The sequence below is a fragment of the Corylus avellana genome, chromosome 4, assembly GCF_965113065.1.
Source record: "Corylus avellana chromosome 4, dhCorAvel1.hap1.2, whole genome shotgun sequence".
Classification (NCBI taxonomy): Eukaryota; Viridiplantae; Streptophyta; class Magnoliopsida; order Fagales; family Betulaceae; genus Corylus; species Corylus avellana.
In genome coordinates, this window is record NC_142493.1 from 23,367,462 (window position 1) to 23,390,343 (window position 22,882).

General features: G+C 36.1%; 1 protein-coding gene across 1 annotated transcript; it reads left to right on the forward strand.

Moving 5' to 3' along the window:
• Window positions 1–10,098: 10,098 nt before the first annotated feature.
• Window positions 10,099–15,899, forward strand: LOC132177538 (protein tesmin/TSO1-like CXC 2). The gene is made up of 10 exons (XM_059589905.2): window positions 10,099–10,383; window positions 11,542–11,702; window positions 11,828–12,605; window positions 12,937–13,421; window positions 13,536–13,610; window positions 14,414–14,594; window positions 14,680–14,775; window positions 14,854–14,920; window positions 15,094–15,250; window positions 15,339–15,899. The coding sequence occupies exons 1-10, from the start codon at window positions 10,333–10,335 to the stop codon at window positions 15,682–15,684; spliced, it is 2,397 nt and encodes a 798-aa protein (XP_059445888.2). The 5' UTR covers window positions 10,099–10,332; the 3' UTR covers window positions 15,685–15,899.
• The last annotated feature ends 6,983 nt before the right edge of the window (window positions 15,900–22,882 follow it).

Consider the following 22,882-nt stretch of genomic DNA (forward strand, 5'->3'; position numbering starts at 1 on the left):
CTCTCTACACGGCCAGCTTTTGTCATGATATAATTGATATTGGTATATCAAACGTCATATTGGAAGGAGATGCAAAAGACAAAAGTTGGGGTGGATGCAATCTGCTCAACGGACACAAACATGACTCGACATGGATTATAATATAGAAAATTAGGAGGAATATTTAATATATTTAGTGTGACATCTATAATATTTCAATACAAATCAAACCCATATAATTTTGAACATTTGAAAAAATATATATAGAGAAAAATAAACATTTTTTTTTAATAAAAATTTGTTTCTATAGGTATACATGGTTTAAAATGAAAAGTATAAAGAAAAAAAAAATAGCCTTTTAAAAAAATGGGCTATATGGCCCATAATGAGTAGTTAATTAATGTAATATGTTTTTAAAAAGATGATAAAAAGATAGTCTTTAGCCTTGATGGGTTGGCCTAGTGATGAAATGTATTACAACTTTCAAATATGAAGTGTTGATTAATGGTTCTCCTGAGGGTTGTATTCAACCTAGTCGTGGTCTCCGACAAGAGACCTGTTATCCCCTTATTTATTTCTTTTATGTGCAGAAGCGTTGAGTTCCAAGATCCGGTGGATGGAACAAGAAGTAGGGGTGGGCAAAAACCCGACCGACCCGCAAACCCGCCCCGCCCCGCCCCGATCCGCCCCGCCCCGAGCGGTTTTTAGGCATATTTTTGCGGGTTCGGGTAGGATCTCTCCAACCCGTGCGGGGCGGGGCGGGTTGCGGGTATAAAGATTTATTTCATGCGGGTACCCGCCCCGCCCCGATCCGACCCGCCCAAGTATAAAAATATTAAAACTAAAAAAACCCTAACCTAATTTCCTAACTCTCTCTTTCAGTTTCAGTTTCAGCCGCCTCTCTCCCTTCCTTCCTCTCTCAACCTCTCGTCTCTTGCTCTCTCTCCATCTCTCTTGCTCTCGCTCTCGCTCTCTCTCCGTCGCTCTTGCTTGCTCGTCTGCGCCGCCGCTCCACCTCAAATCACTGGCTGTTGCGCCGCTCCCACCTCCACTCCACAGACCACGATCCACGATCCACGATCCAGGTTTTTCTCTCTCTCTCTAGGCCTCTTTCATGAATGGGAACCAAAAGATCTTTTATCATTCAGATCTAATCATTCTTTGGTTTTCTATTCCATTGATTATAGGTTTGATGTTGGGTTGGGTTGTGTTTGATTGTTTCTTGGTATTCTGATGTAGGGTTTGTTTGAAAATGGAGGACAAGAAACCTGCAGAATAGACGAAAATGGAGGAGAAGAACCCAACCCGCACAACCCGCCCCGTCCCGCCCCGCCCCGCACAACCCGAACCCGCGCGGTTTTGTTAATTTTGCTCGGGTGACGGGTTGAAAAATTCAAAACCCGCAGGGTGCGGGGCGGGTGGAAAAAAAGCCCATACCCGCCCCGCCCCGACCCGTGCCCACCCCTAACAAGAAGGCTCTTTCAAAGGGGTTCCTACATCTCCTAAAGGGCCATGACTAAGTCATTTATTTTTCGCGGACGACAGTCTTATTTTTTGTTGGGCCACGATACATGATTGGAGGATGTTAACAGAGATTTTAGACTGGTATGAAAAGGTGTCAGGCCAAAAAGCTAAATAAAGAAAAAACATCAATCTTTTTTAGTAGAAACACAAGCCAGAGGGATCAGAATCAACTTATTCAATTAGCTGGGGTCCCTACTACTCAAAGATATGACAAATATCTTGGTTTGCCAGCGTTGGTAGGGAAATCTCAAGTTAAAGAATTTCAAAGCATCACGGAGCGGGTTCGTAAAAGGGTCAATGATTGGAAGGTAAAACTCTTGTCTCAAGCAAAAAAGGAGATTCTTTTGAAAGCTGTGATTCAAGACATCCCTACTTATAGTATGGGAATTTTCTTATTGCCCAAAAGTTTGTGTAAGGAGCTTAATACCATTATGCAAAGATTTTGGTGGGGCCATTCGGAAAATGTCAAGAAAATCCATTGGATGTGTTGGGAGAAAATGGGGAGATCCTAGACACAAGGGGGTATGGGGTTCCGTGATTTACAATGTTTCAACAAAGCCCTATTAGCCAAACAATGTTGGCATTTATTTCATTACCCTTAGAGTTTGGCGGCACAAATTGTTAAGGCAAAATATTTTCCAAAGCATTCTTTTTTAGAGGCGAAGTTGGGGAGTCGACCGTCGTTTGCATGGCGGAGCTTACTTTCGGCTAAACCTTTGTTTAAGGAAGGAATGATTTGGAGGATAGGCAACGAGCAAAAAGTGAAGATATGGGGCGATAAATGGATTCCAAAACCGGTGTCTTATAAAATATAGTCTCCTTGTCGGCAATTGGAGCAAAATGCTTTAGTAGCTGAGCTTATTGATAGGAGTACAGGTTATTGGAATTATGCTCTTATTCATAGCATCTTTTGGAAAGAGGAAGCTGAATTAATCTGTAGCCTTCCAATAAGCCGTTATGGTCAAAGGGATAAGTTGATATGGAGGTCGACTCCTACAGGGGTGTTTACGGTGCGTAGTGCTTATTATTTGGAGAAGGGGAGCATGGATACTATGGATGGGGAAGGATCCACTCATTATGGGGTTTCTGAGGTTTGGAAAAAGTTGTGGGCTATTAAGGCACCTAATGCTACAAAAGTATTTATCTGGAGGGCATGTAATAACATTCTCCCAACAAAGGAGAACCTCAAGCGGAGAGGGGTAATCAAAGACGACATGTGCCCCATTTGCACGCTAGAGGTAGAATCTGTTGTTCATGCCTTATGGGCATGTCCAGGTGCCCAAGATGTTTGGGCAGGCAGTAAGAGATGGATTCAGAAGTGCCATAGTGCAGGAGCTAACTTTTTTGAAGTCCTAGAATTTTTGATGTTGCGAAGCAGTGACAAAGACATGGCTGTGATAGCAACAGTGGCCCAAGAAATTTGGTCTTGTCGGAATACTGTGGTCCATGGTGGAAACTTTACTCATCCGAACGTCCTTGTAAGAGAAGCGGAGGAGCTAGTAGCCGAATATTGGAACCAAAATGAAAACATGTCAACAGAAATTACTTCTACACCATTTGTCCCAAGCCGATTGCAATGGAAGAGTCCGGATATAGGTTGGCTTAAAGCCAACTAGGACGTGGCTCTTAATTTGGAGAGACAACGAGTGGGAATTGGGGTGGTTATAAGAGATACTACAGGGAGGGTATATGCGGCCCTTAGTTGTTCAGTGGAGGCATGGCCGGTGCCGGTTATAGCTGAAGCAATGGGGGCACTGCAAGCGTTAGAATTCTGCCGGGATCTGGGCATTACAGAATTATTTTTAGAGAGAGATTCTTTACAGGTGACCCAAGCAATTAATTCTATGGATGATCAATGGCTCCGGTTTAAACAGATTATTGGAGATATTTAGGTAGTGCTTTTACAATTCCATAACTGGAAGGTCGCTCATGTGAAAAGGGAAGCAAATTTTGCAGCCCACGGTCTAGCGAAGGTAGCGGCGCAAGAACCTACGCAAAAAGTATGGAGGGACGAGATCCCTTTGTGTAGTTCTTTTATAGCAAATTGCTCTTGTTGTTTAGAGTGTTATACTCTAGATTTTTCAGATATGAATGAAAAAAGTCTCTATTCAAAAAAAAAAAAAGAAAAAAAAAGAGATAGTCCTTAGCATTACTCTTCTAAATGTTGTCTTTATATAGTTTTGGAAAGTAATAAATTCTGAGATACATTAAAATTTTGAACTTAATGAAATCACATATAAGGAAACTTATTGAAATATAATTAAATGTTCTTAATTAAGCTAATTTAATGAGCCGTTCACTCTTAAAAAATTGGTTCAAAAATTATGCCTTAAAAAACTGGTTTAGCCTTTAAAAAAAATGGGTTCACGCCATATGTCGCAATTCTAGACTATCTCTAAAGAGTGATTCGACTATTATATGTATATATGTGTATGTGTGATCACGATATGAATCGAGGAATATACATGAATTTGATTGCTTTATATTGATGTTTAATGGCTGTTTCATTGCATGGGGATTTAATATTGATGAAATTGACAAGTGGGGATTGTGGGTTTTGGTTATTGGAAGCTTGGCTAGTTGAGGATGTTATGTTTTGATAATGGGATGTTAAGGAGAGTTTTATATAGGGACGATTGATGAGGATTAAGCCCTCCATAATGGCAGGTTGTGCAAGGGTCCCTATATGGTTAAACTAGTATGGATTTAAAGGGTGAATATGGGTTTTGCTCACTTTTTTTTTGTTTTGAGTTTTAATTAGTGGACATTAAGTTATTTGATGATGGACCCACTAATATTAAGTTTTTTTTTTTTTTTTTTTTTTTTTTCTTTGAGTTGTAAGCTACACTCACTTAGTGGGTTTTGAACACATCCTCAGCTTCCATCCCATTTTGAGCTAGATCGCTAAAGGCTCGTTGGAGCCACCATGGGCTTAGCAAAAACAATGGATATAAGAAGAAAAATCCCACATTTACTTGCTGCAATGTGAGTGGCATGCCCAACAATTTCGTTTTCCTGTAAGAACTTATATAACTTTCTCATAAGGCGAGTGAGCCTTATGAGATCTTGGTAGTTGAGGATCTAGCTACGAATGGGCCCCTGAGGTAGATGGCCAAATGGGCCCAGTAAGACTGGGTCCACGACACAAAATTGTGGTCATACAATGAATGTCTATTGTTTTGGTTACTTGGAACAAAATGGCACAAAATTATGATATAGTTATTGCATGGATTGTGAAAAGTAATGGTATAAAGTCACAGTTCCAACAATATTGGTCGGAAGGTACAACAACATCATACAAGCCTGCCACATATAATAAGATATTTTCAGGATTTTGGTAACAAATATATAAGAATTTGTTCACTTCATGCTGATGGATTATATTAATAACATATACTTCAAGTTATAACTCTCTTCCATATGGCTTGTCCATACTCATAACCTTCTTACGGTAAGATTGGCGTGTTCCTTGAGACATATGGTACAACATTAATGCCCCAATAAAGTGCAATAGCCCACGATCGCTAGTTGTCCAACCGAATTCGACCCCAAGTGATCGATCCACATAACTAGCAATGCTACAGGGTGTAATTGTCATTTGTAAATGGTTGCGTCGATCACAATAACTCGTCACTGAAAGAAAAGTCATATAGAAGGCCACTATGTTCAAGAATATGATCTATAAAGGAAAAGCATTCATTTTGAAAATTAGAGAGGAGATAGTTTGTTTATATAGAAAGAATATGACTTAATTCCCTTTTTCCCGTCTCCTGCTCTGATTCTATATATAAATATGACTATCGGAGAATATAGTATTTGAAAATATGATAGTTGGAAAAGAAATTATAAATAAAGAATATTTAAATGGTATAAAGAAAGAATATAAAATCTATTATAGAGTGCATTTGAATATCGAAGTAAGAAATAGTTTGATACTTTAAATTTGAAATTAAATTTAGGAAAATCATTTTGAGTACTTAAGCCCATAAAGAGGATAGGTTGGTTTATTTCTCTATGATCAGTTATGAACTCTCTATACCATATCCATGAGGTTGGTAGCAAAAACAAACAAACAACACCTATGAATTATTATCCTGTTAATGGTTTTGTTTTGTTTTATTTTATTTTTTCCAATCAAATTAACAGAAAACTTCATCCATTAAAAATCTGAATGCTGTGAAGAAATATATTTATATCATTATATGCATCTTTTGACAGTGCTGTTGCCTGAGCTTCTTTTTTCATGCTTTTGAAAAGCAATGCCTGCACCTGATTCACTTTGTGTATGGAAATCCTACCTCTTTTGCAAAGTAAAGTGGCCACCACTTTCTTTTATACAATTATGCATATTGAGAGTGACCTACCTGCTGTTCCTTTTCCCTCTCTCTCTCTCTCTCTCTCTCTCTCTCGTTGGGCTCTGTTTGGTCAATTTGAATTAGATTGAGGCTATTGGACTTTCAGACACCACACCATGCCTCTAAAGCAACACATGGAGTGGATTGGTTGGGAATGTTGACTTTTGATCAAACTGGCTATTGATCTCTTGTAATTCAAATCATCTTTTATTTATGGTTTCAACGATGATGGACAAGGATTTCTACCTCTAGAGGAGGCTTTTGGAAGTGGGAGTTTGCTGCAAGAGGAGTGCTTTCTTCTAGACTAGTTCTCAAATTACGTACATTTTTAATTCTCAAATCCGACACAATTTTTTCTACTATAAGATGCAATTTAAAAAACAAACTACACATGATAAATTTGAGTGGAACAAAAACTTGAAATATTCACGATACTCTTAAAACTACTTTCATCTTTATATCACGTCACAACTAAAAAGCAAATATTACTCTCTAAAAAAAACATTCTCAAATGAACCCGCCATAGTTTGAGAATGGCACCTTTTTCTTAGGACAGGAAAACAATAAACTAGTGTAAGTTCTCAACCACCATGGCACCCCAAATCATGCATCTTTAAAGACCTGAGAGGACTTGGCTCTTTGTGACTAAAAAAACAGAAGCCAGAGACACAAATTGCCTCTACATGTTTATCATGGAATAGGGATCCATAATCCATTGAGCAACATAACAAAGAAAAAAACAAAACCCTCTTGCCAAATCCCAAAAGCCACAACATTACCAAATACCAACCCCCAAAAATCTGTGTGTAATATCTCCACCAGTGCTTCAATTCTGGCCCTTCTTTTGGCCCCTTGTGAGTAGCAAGGCGGCAAGAAGAGCATCCCTGGAATTAAGAAATAAGAATTATTAAGACTCCTAAGCACTTGGGTCAACTACACTTTTATTCTATTAATCCACAGTCTGACATCCACAAAAAGACTTTACCCAATTTCTATGATTATCAAACATAAACATTTCGTTGATTTTCTTGTAAGCTTTGTTTACCGAGGTCTCCGTATGTTTAGGGTAACGTCTTTGACCTCCGTATGTTTAGGGTAATCTTTTTATAATGTTGAAAAAGAGAAGTGTCAGGGAGCCAAACAAATAAACTCAGAAAAATTTTTAAACTAACATGGCAGACAGTGAGTGACAGGTAAGGGAGAGCGAATTGTATTTATTTATTTTTTTAATTTAAAAACCATTGTCATGTCAGTTTAAAAATTTTTCTGAATTCATTTGCTTGTCTTTCTAACACTTTTGATCAAAAAATTATGCCAAAAAAACAAAAATATATAAATTGGTGAAATTGTCATGTGCCACGTGGTTGAGTACGCATGAAGTGGACACTATGATTGTGCATCAAGTATCAACTTTTTTTTTATTTTTTTTTTTAATTTTTGGGTGTGCCTGAGAATGATGTGGGAAAGTTGGGAAAGAACAAAAGGAGTGATTATTTTGGTGGAAGTGCTGCTGCTGCCAGCGGTGGTGGGTGAGTCATTCATGTGAGTCCGTGAGTGTGACACCGTTCTTTATGCCCAAAGGGCGTGATGATGATGGATGGAGGAATTATCAGACCGTACACGTGTCGTCGTGACTCGTTAATCGATGTCGATCCCTGGGTGGGGTCTACCCAGGAGGATTTAAAACTTTGATGTGAAGAGCCAACGACAACGTCCTATCTCAGTGTTGCCTTGTGTCCGCGGATATGAATATAAAAATATGCGGAATTTGAGCGCTACGAATTGGGTCTATTTCTTTCTTTTTATTTTTTATTTTTTTATGGGTCTATTTCTTGATAACATCAGATGAGAGAGGTTTTATTTTTACTATATTAACAATGTGGTATCCAAAATTGCCATTGAATTCAAATTTCAATAATATTTCGTCTAAAATTTAATGGTAATTTTAAATACTACGTCAAGGACTATACACATGAAAGTGTAGGAGTAAGAATGTGTGTAACATTTTTTCTTCGAGCATATTAGCATCTAAAGGAAGGATGTCAATTTTTGACATGGCTTGCGAATCTGATACGAATTCAGCACGAAATTGGTTGGTTAAGATTGAAATATTTAACCCGTATAATTAAATATATCAGGCTATAGTTGACTTATAAAGTCTTATATTCATGCTTTAATACGACCTGAATTTGACCCACAAATTTGACACAAACCAAACATAGAATTAACAAATTAAAATTAATAAATCTGATTTATTTAATTAAATTAGTTGGCATATATAATCTTATCAAGACACTTCAAAGTGATAGACAAAGACAAACGATTACCCTTAATATATATATATATATATATATATATATATATATATATATATATATGGTTTATTATATTGTATTGATGTAAGCAATAGGTCATCTATATATATATATATATATATATATATATAGGTGAAACATCGAGTGCCAGTAGTACTGGTGGATCTCAAACCTAGCTTAGAATCTACTTTTCAAAAGCAGCCGCGCGCCAAAACTCACAAAGACCATGTTGTCATTATGTCACTCACGTGAAAAATCAACGGTAGGTGCCATATTAGATAGTGAGATAAATTCATTCAACACCAAGGACAAAACAAAAGTGATCAAATTTTGTGCTGAATCACACATTCTTTAACGTACCCATCTAACATATTTATGATATAATATATTTATGCAACTTTGGGTTAAAAGAAGGACAAAGTGTTTTTTCAAACTGGGTTGAAGAAATTTTTTTCAACTTAATCTATAAAAATGACATGTGTCCCTTGAACATGTGAGATGCACATATTTTTTTTAATAGTAGGGATAAAATTGGAATAAATTTTATTAAAAACTTATGTGCATCTCACATGTTATTAAAAAAAAAAAAAAAAAAAAGACATATCATTTTTATAGACTAAGTTGAAGGAAATTCTTCTAACCCAGTTTAGAGGAAAACTTTGTCCTTCAAAGAATGGAATAGGCGTTTAGCCATATAGGGCTCGTTTACTCAAAACTACTTTTACTTTTGTATCACATTACAACAAAAAGGCTAAGTATGCTCTCTAAAATACATTATTATTATCAAACGAGCCCTTGTAATATTTCCCTCCTATAAATTCATGGATATGTTCAAGAATGAGTAATGTTAAGAATTATCTTTTTATCCTTCCAAAATTGATGTGACTTTTAAAATCATCATCAGATCAAAATTCAGTAGTAATCTATCCCAAATTTAAGAGTGATTTTAAAAGCCACATCAACTTAAAAAATATAAAAAAATAGTTTATAACATTACTCATTTAGGAAGACATAATAACTATTTTCACACTACATATTACTGTTTTTAGCATATATATGTACAGTGGATTCCATATGAATCTATAATGAATAAGCAATTTCTGATGATGACATTTTCACAATAATATCATGAAGAACATATTACTTAATGCTGTAATTTTTTATTTATTACAATATAAATGTCACCTCCACACATTTAGGCCATAAATAATTGATGTTTAGACGTTATGGTACCTACCTACTTTGCCTCATTAATCATTATCAACGGTTTTAGCATCTTTAGCAATTTTCAATTATGGACAATAAACCTCCTTGATTTATATTTAATTAATTGTCTTCAATTTTCATTGTCGTTTTGGAGGTTAATAGCAGCTGGGAGAGCAATCTAATTTTAAGGGGAATTTTTTTTTTTAATTATATTGGATCACATTAATTAGAAGCTTCTGGCCAGCAATGAAAGCTAGCTGGTGACACTGTAATGTTCTGTATATTCAATAGTCCAACACTGCAGGAAATGGTGGATGCAACCAATAAAATACCCATAAAAGCTCCAAATTTATTGGTTTATCTGATTAATGATTATCATACACTGTTGACAGGGGCCAAATTAATGAAATTATCAATGTAAAAAAGTTAAAAATGGAAATAGAAAGGAAGCGTAGGGGGAACTTGTACAGATAGCCGAAAACGGAGGGGTCTATTTTGGAGAAAGAGGAAAGTTGGAAGATCCGGACAAGAGGATCAAACAGCAATTCAAGTATACGTTACACTTTGCCTAGGAAAAAAAGAAAGTGAACGTTACTCCTATAAGAAAAAGCTATGGGTTTGGCTTAGAATACTACACACCATTACTATTTTTACTAGCCAAAAGAGAGGACGCATGGTCCCTTTAATAATAGACAAAGAGCTGTGGGGGAGTGTGTGTGTGTGGGAGTGGGAGGGGGGGTTTCCGTGGTAGGGTCGGGTTATCCCTACGAGAAAATCTATTCTTACTCTCAACTTCCCGCTTCTTCTTGAATCTCATCAGCTAAAAAGTCATGGAAAGAGAAGGAAAGTGAGAGAAAGTACAGAGAGAGAGAGAGAGAGCGAGAGAGAGGGAGAGAGAGAGAGAGGGAGGGAGAGTAGGAGTAGAGGAATGTGGAGGAGCTTCTTCTCTAGACATGGACACTCCAGAGAGGAACCAGATCGGCGCTCCCATCTCTAAGTTCGAGGTAAGATGCAGTGACCCATTTGATTTTTGTTTTTTGTTCTTTGAGTGGTTTGAAGAATTGGTTTTTATTTTGTGGGTTTCTTGGTGATGACAAGCTTGTACATTTTTTAGGAGGTTGACTTGGTTTTTTCAGATTTGGTTGCTTTTTGTGAATTGGGTTTTGTTTTGTGGATTTCTTGGTGATCGAAAGCTTGTGCATTTTTTATGTTGACTTGGTTTCTCTACTTGGTCCCTCTGCATCACTGCATGTGCTTGATTTGGTTTCTGAGTGAAATTAAGAATTTTGTCAGTCGAATTGGGTGTTTTTGTTTTAATTTAAAGTGATGAGTATCATGATTTTGTTTTCAAAGTTGGTTCTTGACTTTCTTTTTTGGGTTACGCTTTTTGGAAAATTTGTATTTGAATTTAGTTCCATATGGCTTAGATCTCCAAGTTCGGTTCAGTTTTTGCAATTCTAACGGTCATTTGGTTGATTTTTGGTTTCTGGGTTGTTTTATGCTTTTGAAGTTTGGTTGCTGGAAGCTCTAGAAAGATAATTCACTTGTAAAACTTTTTTTCTTTTTCTTTTTCTTTTTTTTTTTGGTAATTTGCAAGGGTGTATGTTTTATTTAGGTTGAATATATCACGAATACTGTTTTTTTTTTTTTTGGTCAGATTTAATTCATTATCCCTTCTGGAAAAAAGAACAAAAAAAAATCATATTCTAAGAAGGATTTGAGGTTGTATGAGAGAAGGATCTGGTGGCAATGTAGTTCTAGTGAATCTATTACTTAGTTTTATTCGTGTGTGTAGCACTCATGGAAACTCCTGTAAGTTTGACTAAATTTTCATCTTTTCTGGCCCCAGATTTACTGTTAACACTCATTGTCCTAAAATTTTCCATCTAGCTAATAATTGGTTTTCTACAATATAGATGTAAAACTTGTACATCTATATATTTGTTTCTTTTTTCTAGTCTCCTTTTACTTTTTGATGGGACTGTTTCTGATGTTTATACGTCTCAAGGATATCTGATTTAGATAAAAAGGTGTTTGTTAGGTAATAATGGTATGCTTGTGGACATTTTAATGTCTATTTTTTAAAATTTGAATTGATTTGCTTTCTCTATTTACTTCTCTGTTTCATGCTCTTAAAAATGTTCTTTTTCCACTGCATGCAGGATTCCCCTGTCTTCAACTATATCAACAGTCTTTCTCCTATCAAGCCAGTCCAGTCCATACATATTACTCATACCTTCAACCCGCTTAATTTTGCATCTCTTCCATCTGTTTTTACTTCACCCCATGTCAATTCTCACAAGGATTCTAGGTTCTTAAAAAGGTGAGTTTTTCTTACATCTTTCATTTCTTATTGTCTTAGTTTATTATTCCTACAAATTATAAGTGATATTATCTGGATTTATTTGTTATTCACCTTTTTCTTTATGTTAATAATTCTTATTTCAGATACAACTGCCTAGATCCATCAAAATCTGAGTTTTCTTCTGAAAATGGGAATAAAGTCTGTACGAATGAAGGAATTGATACAGATGTGGCTCAGTTGTATGATAACTCAGCTGAGCTACAGGAAAATTTTGATTCAGGGGTTTCCATTGGAGAATCTTCTGTTGAGCCATCTACTGAACATTCAAAGTTTGCAATTGAGCTGCCAGGTATCTTAAAATATGATTGTGGTAGCCCTGAGTGTGATCCAACACTTCATTGTGGTAATGAGGCAGGTTGTGTGTTGAAATTGTCTGGAAAGTCGGTGTCACTTATTCAATATGGTCAAGAGGTCACTTTAAATGGTTCACCTGAAGGTGAAGTGCATCTATCTGAGATGTGCCGAGTTGACCAAAAGAAAGGAGTGGAATGTGATTGGGAGAGTTTGATTTCTGATGCCACTGATATACTAATCTTCAATTCTCCAAATGAGTCAGAGGCTTTTAAGGGGCTAATTCAGAAATCAATGGACCCCATGACAAGATGTTGTACTTCTGTTGTGTCACAACTTTCTCGAAATGACATTGATAATATGCAGACCATGCAAATTGTTGATCCAGTTGGTTCTAGTGAGCAACATGAGATAAACGATCCTTCTGCTGAACATGAAGAATCCGGTGAGCTTCAGGAAATTGACCAGACACAGGACTACCCTGCTGATACTAATCTGAATAGTATGTCTAGCAGCATGAGTGAGAAAATGGATGGTGAAGTGGGAACCTGCATTCCATATGCGTCTAAGGTAAATGACACCACTAGGGTCTATTGCCAACTTATGCAGCATTAGTTGCATAGGTGCAGAATGCATTTAGTAGCCTAAACTTGTAGGTTGTTTGTTCTCTCTCTCTCTCTCTACATACATGGATTTATGTATGTATACTTTCCAGTTTGAAATCAATTTGAAGTTGCAGTATAACTAACCTTTACACTAATATATATATGCTAGTTTTAAATACTAATCAATCCTTTTTGTTGTTGCCCCATTCATATTATCTTATAGCTGTTAATATATTATGTTAAAAATGTAGTTTGGTTGGCCTAATAACACATACATTTGCTTTGTCTGTGTATAGTCTCTCTCTAATTTGCACCGTGGTGTGCGAAGGCGCTGCCTTGATTTTAATGCGGCTGGAGCTCGTAGAAAGAACTTAGGTGATGGTTCAAATTGTAGTTCTTCTATCCTGTCACCATTGGATGAGAAGATTGCCAGTCATGATAAGCAGCTGGTCCCAATTAAACCTAGTGGAGATTCCTCTCGGTGCATGCTACCGGGAATTGGTTTGCACTTAAATGCTCTGGCAACAACTTCAAAGGATCACAAAAATGTCAAGCTTGAAAATTTGTCGTCAGGAAGACAATTATATTTGCCCAGCTCCACTGCTTCCTTTCCCTCCCCTACAGACAGTCAAGAACCTCTAAATAAATCCTTAACGTCAGCCTCTTCTGAAAGAGACGCAGATCTTCCTGAAAGTGGGGTTTCTCATGTGGAAGATGCTTCTCAGGCAGCTTTATATTTAATTAGTGACGACTTCAGTCAGAATAGCCCCAAAAAGAAGAGGCATGTGAAACTAAGTATATATTACTCATTTTCATTTTGTGTTTATTATTGTATATTTTATCTCCCTTTTGGTTTCTTTATTTGTTTTCTGATAATTCTGAATGGGATTTGCAGGCGTAGGTTGGAGCATGCTGGAGAAAGTGAGTCCTGCAAGCGTTGTAACTGTAAGAAATCCAAGTGTTTGAAACTGTAAGTTTCGACGTTTTCTCTATTTATTAAAATTAAATCTGGAACCTAAGATGTACCATACTTGTTGATCACTTGTAGCCAGACTAGACTTTCATTTTTAAGTCCAAGTGCATCTGATAGGTTAATCTTGTTTCTTTGTTGATTATCAAGGTGAGAAATGCTGTCTAAATTGATAATATACCAATTTAGTAAGTTCTTGATGATGGTATGATTTACTACTAAACCTGGGCCTGAGGGGCGGTCCTGTTCACTAAATTAATAACCTTGACATCTGCCCAAATGCCCAGGTCAAAAATTGGGCTATAGAGGCCTCAGATACCAGAAAAGGGCATACTTGTGGCTTAATATGCTTGGACGAAGTTGATTTGTTTTGAACAAAGAAGATCAAGTGGAAAAAAAAAAAAAAAAAAAAAAAAAAAGGGAGTTGACCAATGAGGCAAAGTGGTGGAGACTAAGGGTTCTCTTTCAACTATGTAAATCGAAATTAAAGGTTTTGTCATAATAAATGAACTCCCTGAATACCCTTGTTTCCATTACTTCTTTTCTACTGGTGTGAATATTTCCCACATGCCCAGCTTGACCTATGTGTCATTGGAGTATGTAATTAGAACTGCCTCCACTAACTTATCCGTACCCATTGTAGCCATTTCCTCTCACATCTTTCTTCTATTTCCAGTCGTGTTGTTTATATATTTGCATTCAGTAGGATTGTGTGAATATATGCATGTATAATTGTTTTGGGTAGGTTTCTATATTTTACATGTCATGCTTAGCTATTTTGCTCTTCATACTTTTCCATGCAGGTACTGTGAATGCTTTGCTGCCGGTGTATACTGCATAGAGCCATGTTCATGTCTAGAATGCTTCAACAAGCCTATTCATGAAGATACTGTTCTTGCAACTCGCAAGCAGATTGAATCTCGTAACCCTCTTGCATTTGCTCCAAAAGTGATCAGGAACTCTGATTCTGTAGCTGAAATTGGGGTTAGATAATAAGCCTGACCTTACACTTAACTTGATAAGCAAGTTGGTCTGCAATTTAACCTGCTAAAGTTGTTTTCGCTTGCAGGAGGAATCTAGTAAAACCCCAGCTTCAGCACGGCATAAAAGGGGATGCAACTGCAAGAAATCAAACTGCCTCAAGAAATACTGCGAATGCTATCAGGTTTGTCCCCTCGGCAGGGTCTGTTTGCTCTTAATGCCTTATCTAATCTAATTCACAAATGGTTCTTTTCTTTTGCAGGGTGGCGTTGGATGCTCCATCGGCTGCAGATGTGAAGGTTGTAAGAATGCATTTGGAAGAAAGGATGGTGAGTCCGTACCTTAGTGCATATTGCTACTACAACCATCAAATATTGTTTTTCATAATTATTTCTATATTTTCTTTTAGTGTTTTCATCAAAATCATGTAATTGTGCGTGCTGATATTGTTTGAGCTTTAAATGTTCATGTCCTCAGTTTTTTCTTTTCTTTTGAAATTCAGGATCCACTCCAATAGGCGCAGAAGTTGAACAAGAAGAAGAAACAGAAGCATGTGAAAATAGTGCGGTGGACAAGGCTTTACAGAAGTCTGAAATTCAAAATAATGAAGAGCAGAATCCAGCTTCTGCTCTTCCAAGAACTCCATTACGGCTTAGCAGGTTTAATCTTTGAACATTTTTTTTTTTTTTTGGCTAATGAATTTCACATTCAATTTGAATAGATCTAAAATGATAATTTTGTGTGCAGACCGTTGGTTCCATTGCCATTTTCATCACATGGCAAACTGCAAAGACCGTTTCTTACTGTGGGATCCTCTTCTGGATTGTTTTCCAGCCAAAAACTTGGAAAGCCAAATATTCTCCGATCTCTACCCAAGTTTGAGAAGCATTTCCAAACCACTCCAGAAGATGAAATGCCAGAGATTCTCCGCAGCAATTGCTCTCCTAACACTGGCATCAAGTCTGCTTCCCCCAACAGTAAGAGGGTCTCTCCTCCTCACAGCAACTTCGGGTCATCTCCTAGTCGAAGGAGCGGCCGGAAGTTGATATTACAATCTATTCCTTCGTTTCCTTCTCTCACACCCCAGCACTAAAATGCTGGTTTTGCTATAAATCTCAAATTATATTCTCCTAATCTTCACTCTGTTGAAAAATATGTTGTTGAGTTCATGCCATTTGAGCTTGCCTTGTGTACCCGTGTAATAATATGGTATCTTGCCCCCATAATGTATACTTGTCTTGTATAATATGATATTTTAGTTAAGTGGTTTTGTTTCTCCACGCTTAATCTGGTATATTTTTTCAACTATCTCTCCATCTTTATGGGATTTCATGAACATTGCTTAAAAGTTTCTTACACCCCCTCCCCATCCTAATTGGTTGTGTATGTTTTGAATAATTATGTATAATGTTGGAAGCCACCTTAGAGTTATGGCCCTTATGGGCAATGAAATATCATGAAGTGAAGGAATTCTAAATAGACAAAAATTTCGTCCAAACCAGTTTGAAGGAAATATTCTCCAACCCATTTAAAATATTGCCAAGTGTCTAATCATTAAAAAGACACATTAAATTCTTGACGTCATTAATAGCAGTATACTAACTTAGCCTTAATTTAATGTGCATTTTAAATGTTTATAGACATTTAATATTATTTTAAATAAGTTTGGAAATATTTTCTTCAGACTGGTTTGGAGGAAATTTTTGTTCATTCTAAATATGGCTCAGCGTTTTGCATATGCCAGAACATTTTCCTCATGCAATTAATGATGCCATTGTCTATTACAAGAGGTGAATTAACACTAATGAGTCATGTAGGTTTCCTGTGGTTTATTTTTCCTTTTCTAATCTTCCATATTTTTTTGTATTTTGCCATAACAGTTTGACACTTCTCACACACGTCGGGCATTGGAAAACCACCTAAAGTGATGTTTCCTCGTGCCGAATGGAAAATGGCCTACTTATATGACCAACCATGAGGAAGAAGGGTGATTCGAATCAGTAACTTTTGTTTCATGAGGCGTTCACGAGCTACCTTGGAGAGCAAGCCTTTAAGTTGAAGTTGCATCAATTCAAACATGTTGTGAGGCCAACTTGAAACCAAAAACACAGCAAACTAAAACGTACGAGAGACCATGTGAGGTGAGGCCCAAACCACAACAAAAACGAAAACCCAAACATGGAATTGTGCCATAAATGACAAAACAATAATATGCCAATACACAACAATTGAAACCCATCCTCCCATCATAAATTTGGACCCATTTTCATGTTTTTTTCTAAATGCCAAACCTCCACACCTAAATCATAGCCAATTGAAATAAAGTTACAAATAGCCTGCACATGGGTGAGAGTTGTATGGAGATTGAAGAGTGTTGTCTCTTTCTTTTCAGCATGGCAATTTTATAGGGGAAAACATATTGCCCTTTTCATCATTTTCCCCTTTTCACTTTCTCGGAGAAAGCCCAGAAAAATCCATAATAGTGTCGGTCGTCAACTTTTCAGAGCCTTTAACTTGAACATGGTGGTGGCATAGCTGGCTTTGACACTAAAAAACGAAAACGCAATCTGAATTCTATCTTTCGGCTGGGTCCATTGGATCTCTCTCCCCATTGCTTTTTGGCCACTTTGAAGACAACTTATCATTGTGGTTGTTGGGAGGTATATTAGTTGCGTAAGTGTCAATTAAGGGTGGTAGATATTTGGGGGGGGCTATGGTGTTCCCCAAACAACATCCATTCAATCACTCCTCTTGAAGTCTTCAGCAATTTTGCTCAAACGATAAATGTGAAAGAACTCTTATAAAATTTATCAGTCTAAACAAGTTTCGGACAGTCTGCTCACTTGTTCGAGAAGATAAATCCCATAAAAACTCTCTTATATTTATAACAAATTGCTGAAATTTGACTCTCAACTACTTTTTCCCACCCAATTATTTTAGGTAGAGAGAGTGGGAGTGAGATATATATCACATCATATGGGTGGGCCAGTTGAGTTACAGTTCTAGTAGCTTAAAAGCAATTAAGCATAGGTGGGCCGGTGGCAAGTGAAACATCAATTCAATACTACTTGGAGAAAGAAAGAAAGAAAGAAAGAGCAAAAAATGAAACAGGCAACATCTTTTAGCCACTCAAGTTTGTTGGTTGCTAATTATTAAGAGTTTTTATTTATGAGGTATGTACAGTATATTCATTCTTAACAAATCCATATTCTAATCTCTCTATGCCCTATGGGGTTCCCTGGCCCCTTAAAAGGCTTTGCTTAAGGTACCCACAAAATCTATGTCTAGATTACCTTTATTTTATTTTATTATTATTTTTTTTTTTGAGTTAGAAAAAAGAGCAGTCCAATATTTCATCACTTTCACTCATTTTTGCTCTAAAAGTGCCTTTCAAATTCTACTCCTTATCTTTGCTTTTAAAAGTTCCAACTTGTTGAACTGTTTTTGGGATAATCCGGCCGGCAACGAAGCTCCTACAAAACAAGGAAAATGTGGTCGGAAAACATTGGTATGGAAGAACTAGGGGCACCTCAACGATAAAGCTAGTAAAGAATCTCCCATAAGAAAAAAACTGAATAGAAAGGGTATGTATAAGAAATTATGCTTCTACCTAGTAAGGAGACATTCCCTCCTTTTATAGATTTGCGGCTCTCACCATTGCTCTTTAGGGTTTTAGAGACACCTACCAATAGTTTGATATTGGCGCAAAGATCCGTCATTGCGGTAGGAGTAGGCAGTTAAGTGAACTGACAATGAAAATCGACTGAGAGCGTTTCGAGTTAAGATTCTCTCAAGTTCAAATGAACTAGAGAATATCCAGTTAATTATATTGAAAGAGTATTTTTGTATCTTTAAAAAGTGAAAAGACAAAATTATTCATCACATATAACTAACTGGATATTTTCTACTTTAAATGAACTGGAGAAGATTCTGTTCCGAGGGTTTCACCTAAGCAAAGAGTATACTTAAGTTCGAGAACACTAGGCTGGGCCGCCGGTTTGGGACCTTTTTGGGCTTACTAGCAGTAATTTGGTCTTGGTAAAAAACACAGTAAAATTTAGTCGTGCATTAATTAACTTAAAAATGATATGATCTAGCCGTATGGCCCACGAGGAGTACTGGACCATGGGTGGTCCAGGATTCCACGACACATGTGATATATATAGCCGGACTTGAGGACTTGGCCGATCACCCACGTGATCAGTGGACCCAGAATGATTTCAACCGTCATAGAAGTACAACATGTGCCCATAATTATTAGATCAACGGTGCTGATGTAGCCATCGCCTAGGGTACAATTTACCATAATTATATGATCATTATCATCTACAAGAGATAAACAAAAGTACTAATGCAACACTATCAAGGTTTTGATGGCTTTATCAAATGTGAGAATTCTTAGTTAAAACTGTAAGATTGGATAGATTCTTGTAGGAAATAGTTTCTTCAAAATTGGGTCCAAAGAAATTTTTTCGAATTAATTTATTCAACTGGTATGTATTTAGAAAAACTTCACTGAAGACACTTGAACTTTCACCCGATTTAATAAACCCTTCCTAAATTTCAAAATCTCTCAATTTAGTCCCCTGAACTTTCAATTGCTCTCAATTTGGACCACTCTGCTAGATTTCAAACATTACATGACGTTTATACCTTTGACTTTTATATAAAATTTTAACTTCCATAATTTTTTTTTATTTTTAAGAAAACAAAATTATGGATATTTTGGTCTTTTTTTTTTGTATTTTTAACGGCTACAATTGATGGAGGGGTCCAAATTGAGAGCAATTGAAAATTCAGAGGATTGAATTGAGAAATTTTAAAATTTAGAAGAGTATTTTAAAAACGGGTAAAAATTCAGGAGTCTTAAATAAAATTTTCCCTATATATTTTTAGAACAAGTGATTACACACACATCAACAAATAACTATTTAATAAATAAAAAATCACATAAAATTTTCATTTTTTTTTTTTTTTTTTTTTGATGATGGAAAAATTTAAAGCTACTGCTGGGAGTCAAGTGTCAACTCTCGTAATTAAGTGACGGGGAGGGTGGCACCACCATCCAAAAGGCGGACCAATAAAGGGTGATGGCCCACTCTAAAAAAGGTACTCATATTATTTCCAATTTTATTAGAATAGCATGCCCCTACCCTAATCTAATTTAGATTCTAAATTCCAATAATGTTTTACTTGGGGTTATCAGATAGGTTATTGAAGGCACTGCACAAAACATACTTTTCACGTTGGATGTACACTAGATCAATAGTAGTTTTAAGTTGTATTTTATGATTAGTCCTTTGGATTATTGTGCAAATAATCATAACAAAGTATTAAAGTAATAGTCTATTTGGGATTGCGTTAGAGAGTCTAAAGAGTATTTTTAGTATCTAAAAAGTTGTGTTAAACAAAAGCTAGCATGTTTGGTAAAACATTTCAAAAAGTATTTGTTTGACTTTTTTACTCAAAAAATGGCAAAAAAAATAAAAAAAAAAAAAGTTTTTTTTTTTTTTTACTTAAAAGCTTTATTTATCAAATACAATCTCAAACATGCTCTAAATACGGATTGTGCATCAGAAGTCACGGAGTAAGAAATGAAGTTTTTGCATTTTACCTTTGTCTTGGTCGAAAGAGTAAAAAAACTTTCGACTCTATTCAGATGAGGGTCATTTCTGCCTAACCTTTGTCTTCGAAATGTTGGAGGCGAAGTAGGTCAGAAGGGTCAAAGATGACCAAAGACGAAGAGATCTTAGATCTCCATATTAGTCCTCTCCTTACCCTCATGTTCCTACCTTTCCTCCTCCTCACCAGCACTCGTGCCCTCGTGCAACCTAGCCTCCCTCCAACCGCCATCAACCTCTCCCCTACTCACCTCTACATGTTTCCCCCACCCTTCCCCTCCTCCCGATCCTCCATCTTCCAAGTCATGATCATTATCCTAGTAGAGCTTTCGTTGACGTACTTTGTCCACCCTCATCCACCCCTTTTGGCCGCTCGACCCTCCCTCCACAATAACCCACCAAATGTCTATCAACCTCAAGCCTCACCTACAACAAAACACTAAGAGAGAGAGTAACCCTCCGCTTTGAAAATGTGAAATCTAGTATGATAGTAATAAAAAATGTGGGAGTGAGTGTTACAAATTGATAATTAGCAAGGATACTTAGGCAAGTAACTATTAGAGCAAAGAAAGTGTCGAAGTTTAAAAATAATGCAGATTGTGCAGCATCATTTGAATGAGACTTGGTCTTGTTCGAACGAATGGAAATTTAGGGCAATGCAAAACGTGTGACAGGTTAAATGATGGATCATTCAAACAAGCCTAATTCTCACTCAAACTGAGTTATAATTAATGCAACTGCGGATCAAGTCATAACCAAAATATAAAAGAGGAGGGTTTAAGGTTTTTGCTTCATTCATGCCACCCTCTTCAAACTTGCGAGTAGAGAGCCCTTGTTCTACTCCTCGACCTCCCATTAACCTTCTCAAGCCTTTCATTGCCATTTATACCTTGATTTCTACGACTTTAGCACTACCTATTACCAATAGCTTTGTTTATTTTCTCCTCTACCTTGCTACTCTCGAACTTGTTGTAAGTACACTTGTAAGTATTGAGTATCACATTGAAAAAACATAAAAAAAAAAATAGAAATTAATATACCTAAGTGGACTAAGCTCGAAAATCTGCACACCCTTAAGAGTTAATCTAATAACACTGCATAACTTGAGAACACAGCAAAAATATATGAATCTTACTTAACAAAGACATTAATTAGAGGCAATGCATGGAATGTGGATTGAATTGCATGTGAAGTTTGCTTTAAAAAATTACAAAATCATATTTTATTAATTAGTTTATTCTTTTCGCTTTGAACAGAATAAAATTCTCATTAGAAGAAAAAACCAACCATTATTGAATAAGATCAGTTGATGCTCGCAACGGCTCTTTTGAGAGATGTGATGAAATTGGATTCAAATTCGGATTCATTCTTCTACCATTCATTTGATTGAGAGTTTTTTTTTTTTTAAAAAAAAAAAAAAATCTTATTGTTATCTTCATAACATTTTTATAAAGTGTATATATATATATGTATTTTAAAGGGTGGAGAAATGGACGTCCTAACTCAATCGAGCCTTGCTGCCTAATCTAATGGCAATTGTAGATCTTATTATATCGATTCTATAGACTATAATCGAAAAAAAAAAATATGGCAACCACCACCTTTCCCTCATTATTCTCACCACCATTAGTACAATTACATAGTTACTGCCTATCAACTTTTTAAACCATTTTTTGTTGGTTTTAAAGTAGATTGTTTTTAGTATAATCAAACACTAGAAAAATTACTTTCATAATCTTAATTAAATAATAAAAAAATTTACAAAAAAAAAAATGGTTTTTAAGAAGGAAAAATTTCGTATGCACACCTAACCCTTTCAAAAGTAGGGATTGCGTTTAATTACACTAAACCCTATATATATATATATATATATATATATATATATATATAGACCGTCATTGTTCAAAAACACACTTAAACGAGATGCTTTTTGTAATTTTGTTTAAAAATGCACTTTTTAACCTATGAAAGTCGCAATACCAAACAAACTCTAAGTGAATAAATGATTCGAACCTCAGTAAATAATGCAAGGGGCATGCCCGGTTATCGGTTGAAGCTATCCCAAGATCCTAAAAGTATGTTTATCCAAATAATTTTGCAGAAAATATTATAGATACGAGTATTGCTATATATTACACTTTTATTTTATTCTTATTTTACCAAATTGATATAAATGTACTTATGGGTTCTTGGATCAACCCTTTTAAGAAATCAATAGGTCTAATAGAATGAAAGTTGATTGAAAGTATAGCATGTATCATTTCTCGTGATCTCTTTATATCCGTACCGGGCAATTTAGACGGACCGACGGATTCCCCAACGAAAGACATGTTTGAGATGTTAAGGAAGGGTATGACAGAGAAAAAGATGTTAATCAGGGCTACATTAGTCATTTTGAGTTCCCTAGGCAGCTTTCCACCCACCAAAATGTACAGTTTAAAGTAACGACAAAGGACAGCAAAAAACCTGAAGAAAATGATCGTTTACTAGTACGAATCGCATTTAATTAAATATTAATTACACTATTAACAAGCAAATCAAGTCTTTTATTCTGGATTTAGATGCACAGAAACAAAGCCAAATAATAATTACAGTATCCCATCTGCCTTTGTAAATTTCTGAAATAAAAAAGAAAAGAGAAAAAGGGAAAGTTTCAATATTTTTGAGTAC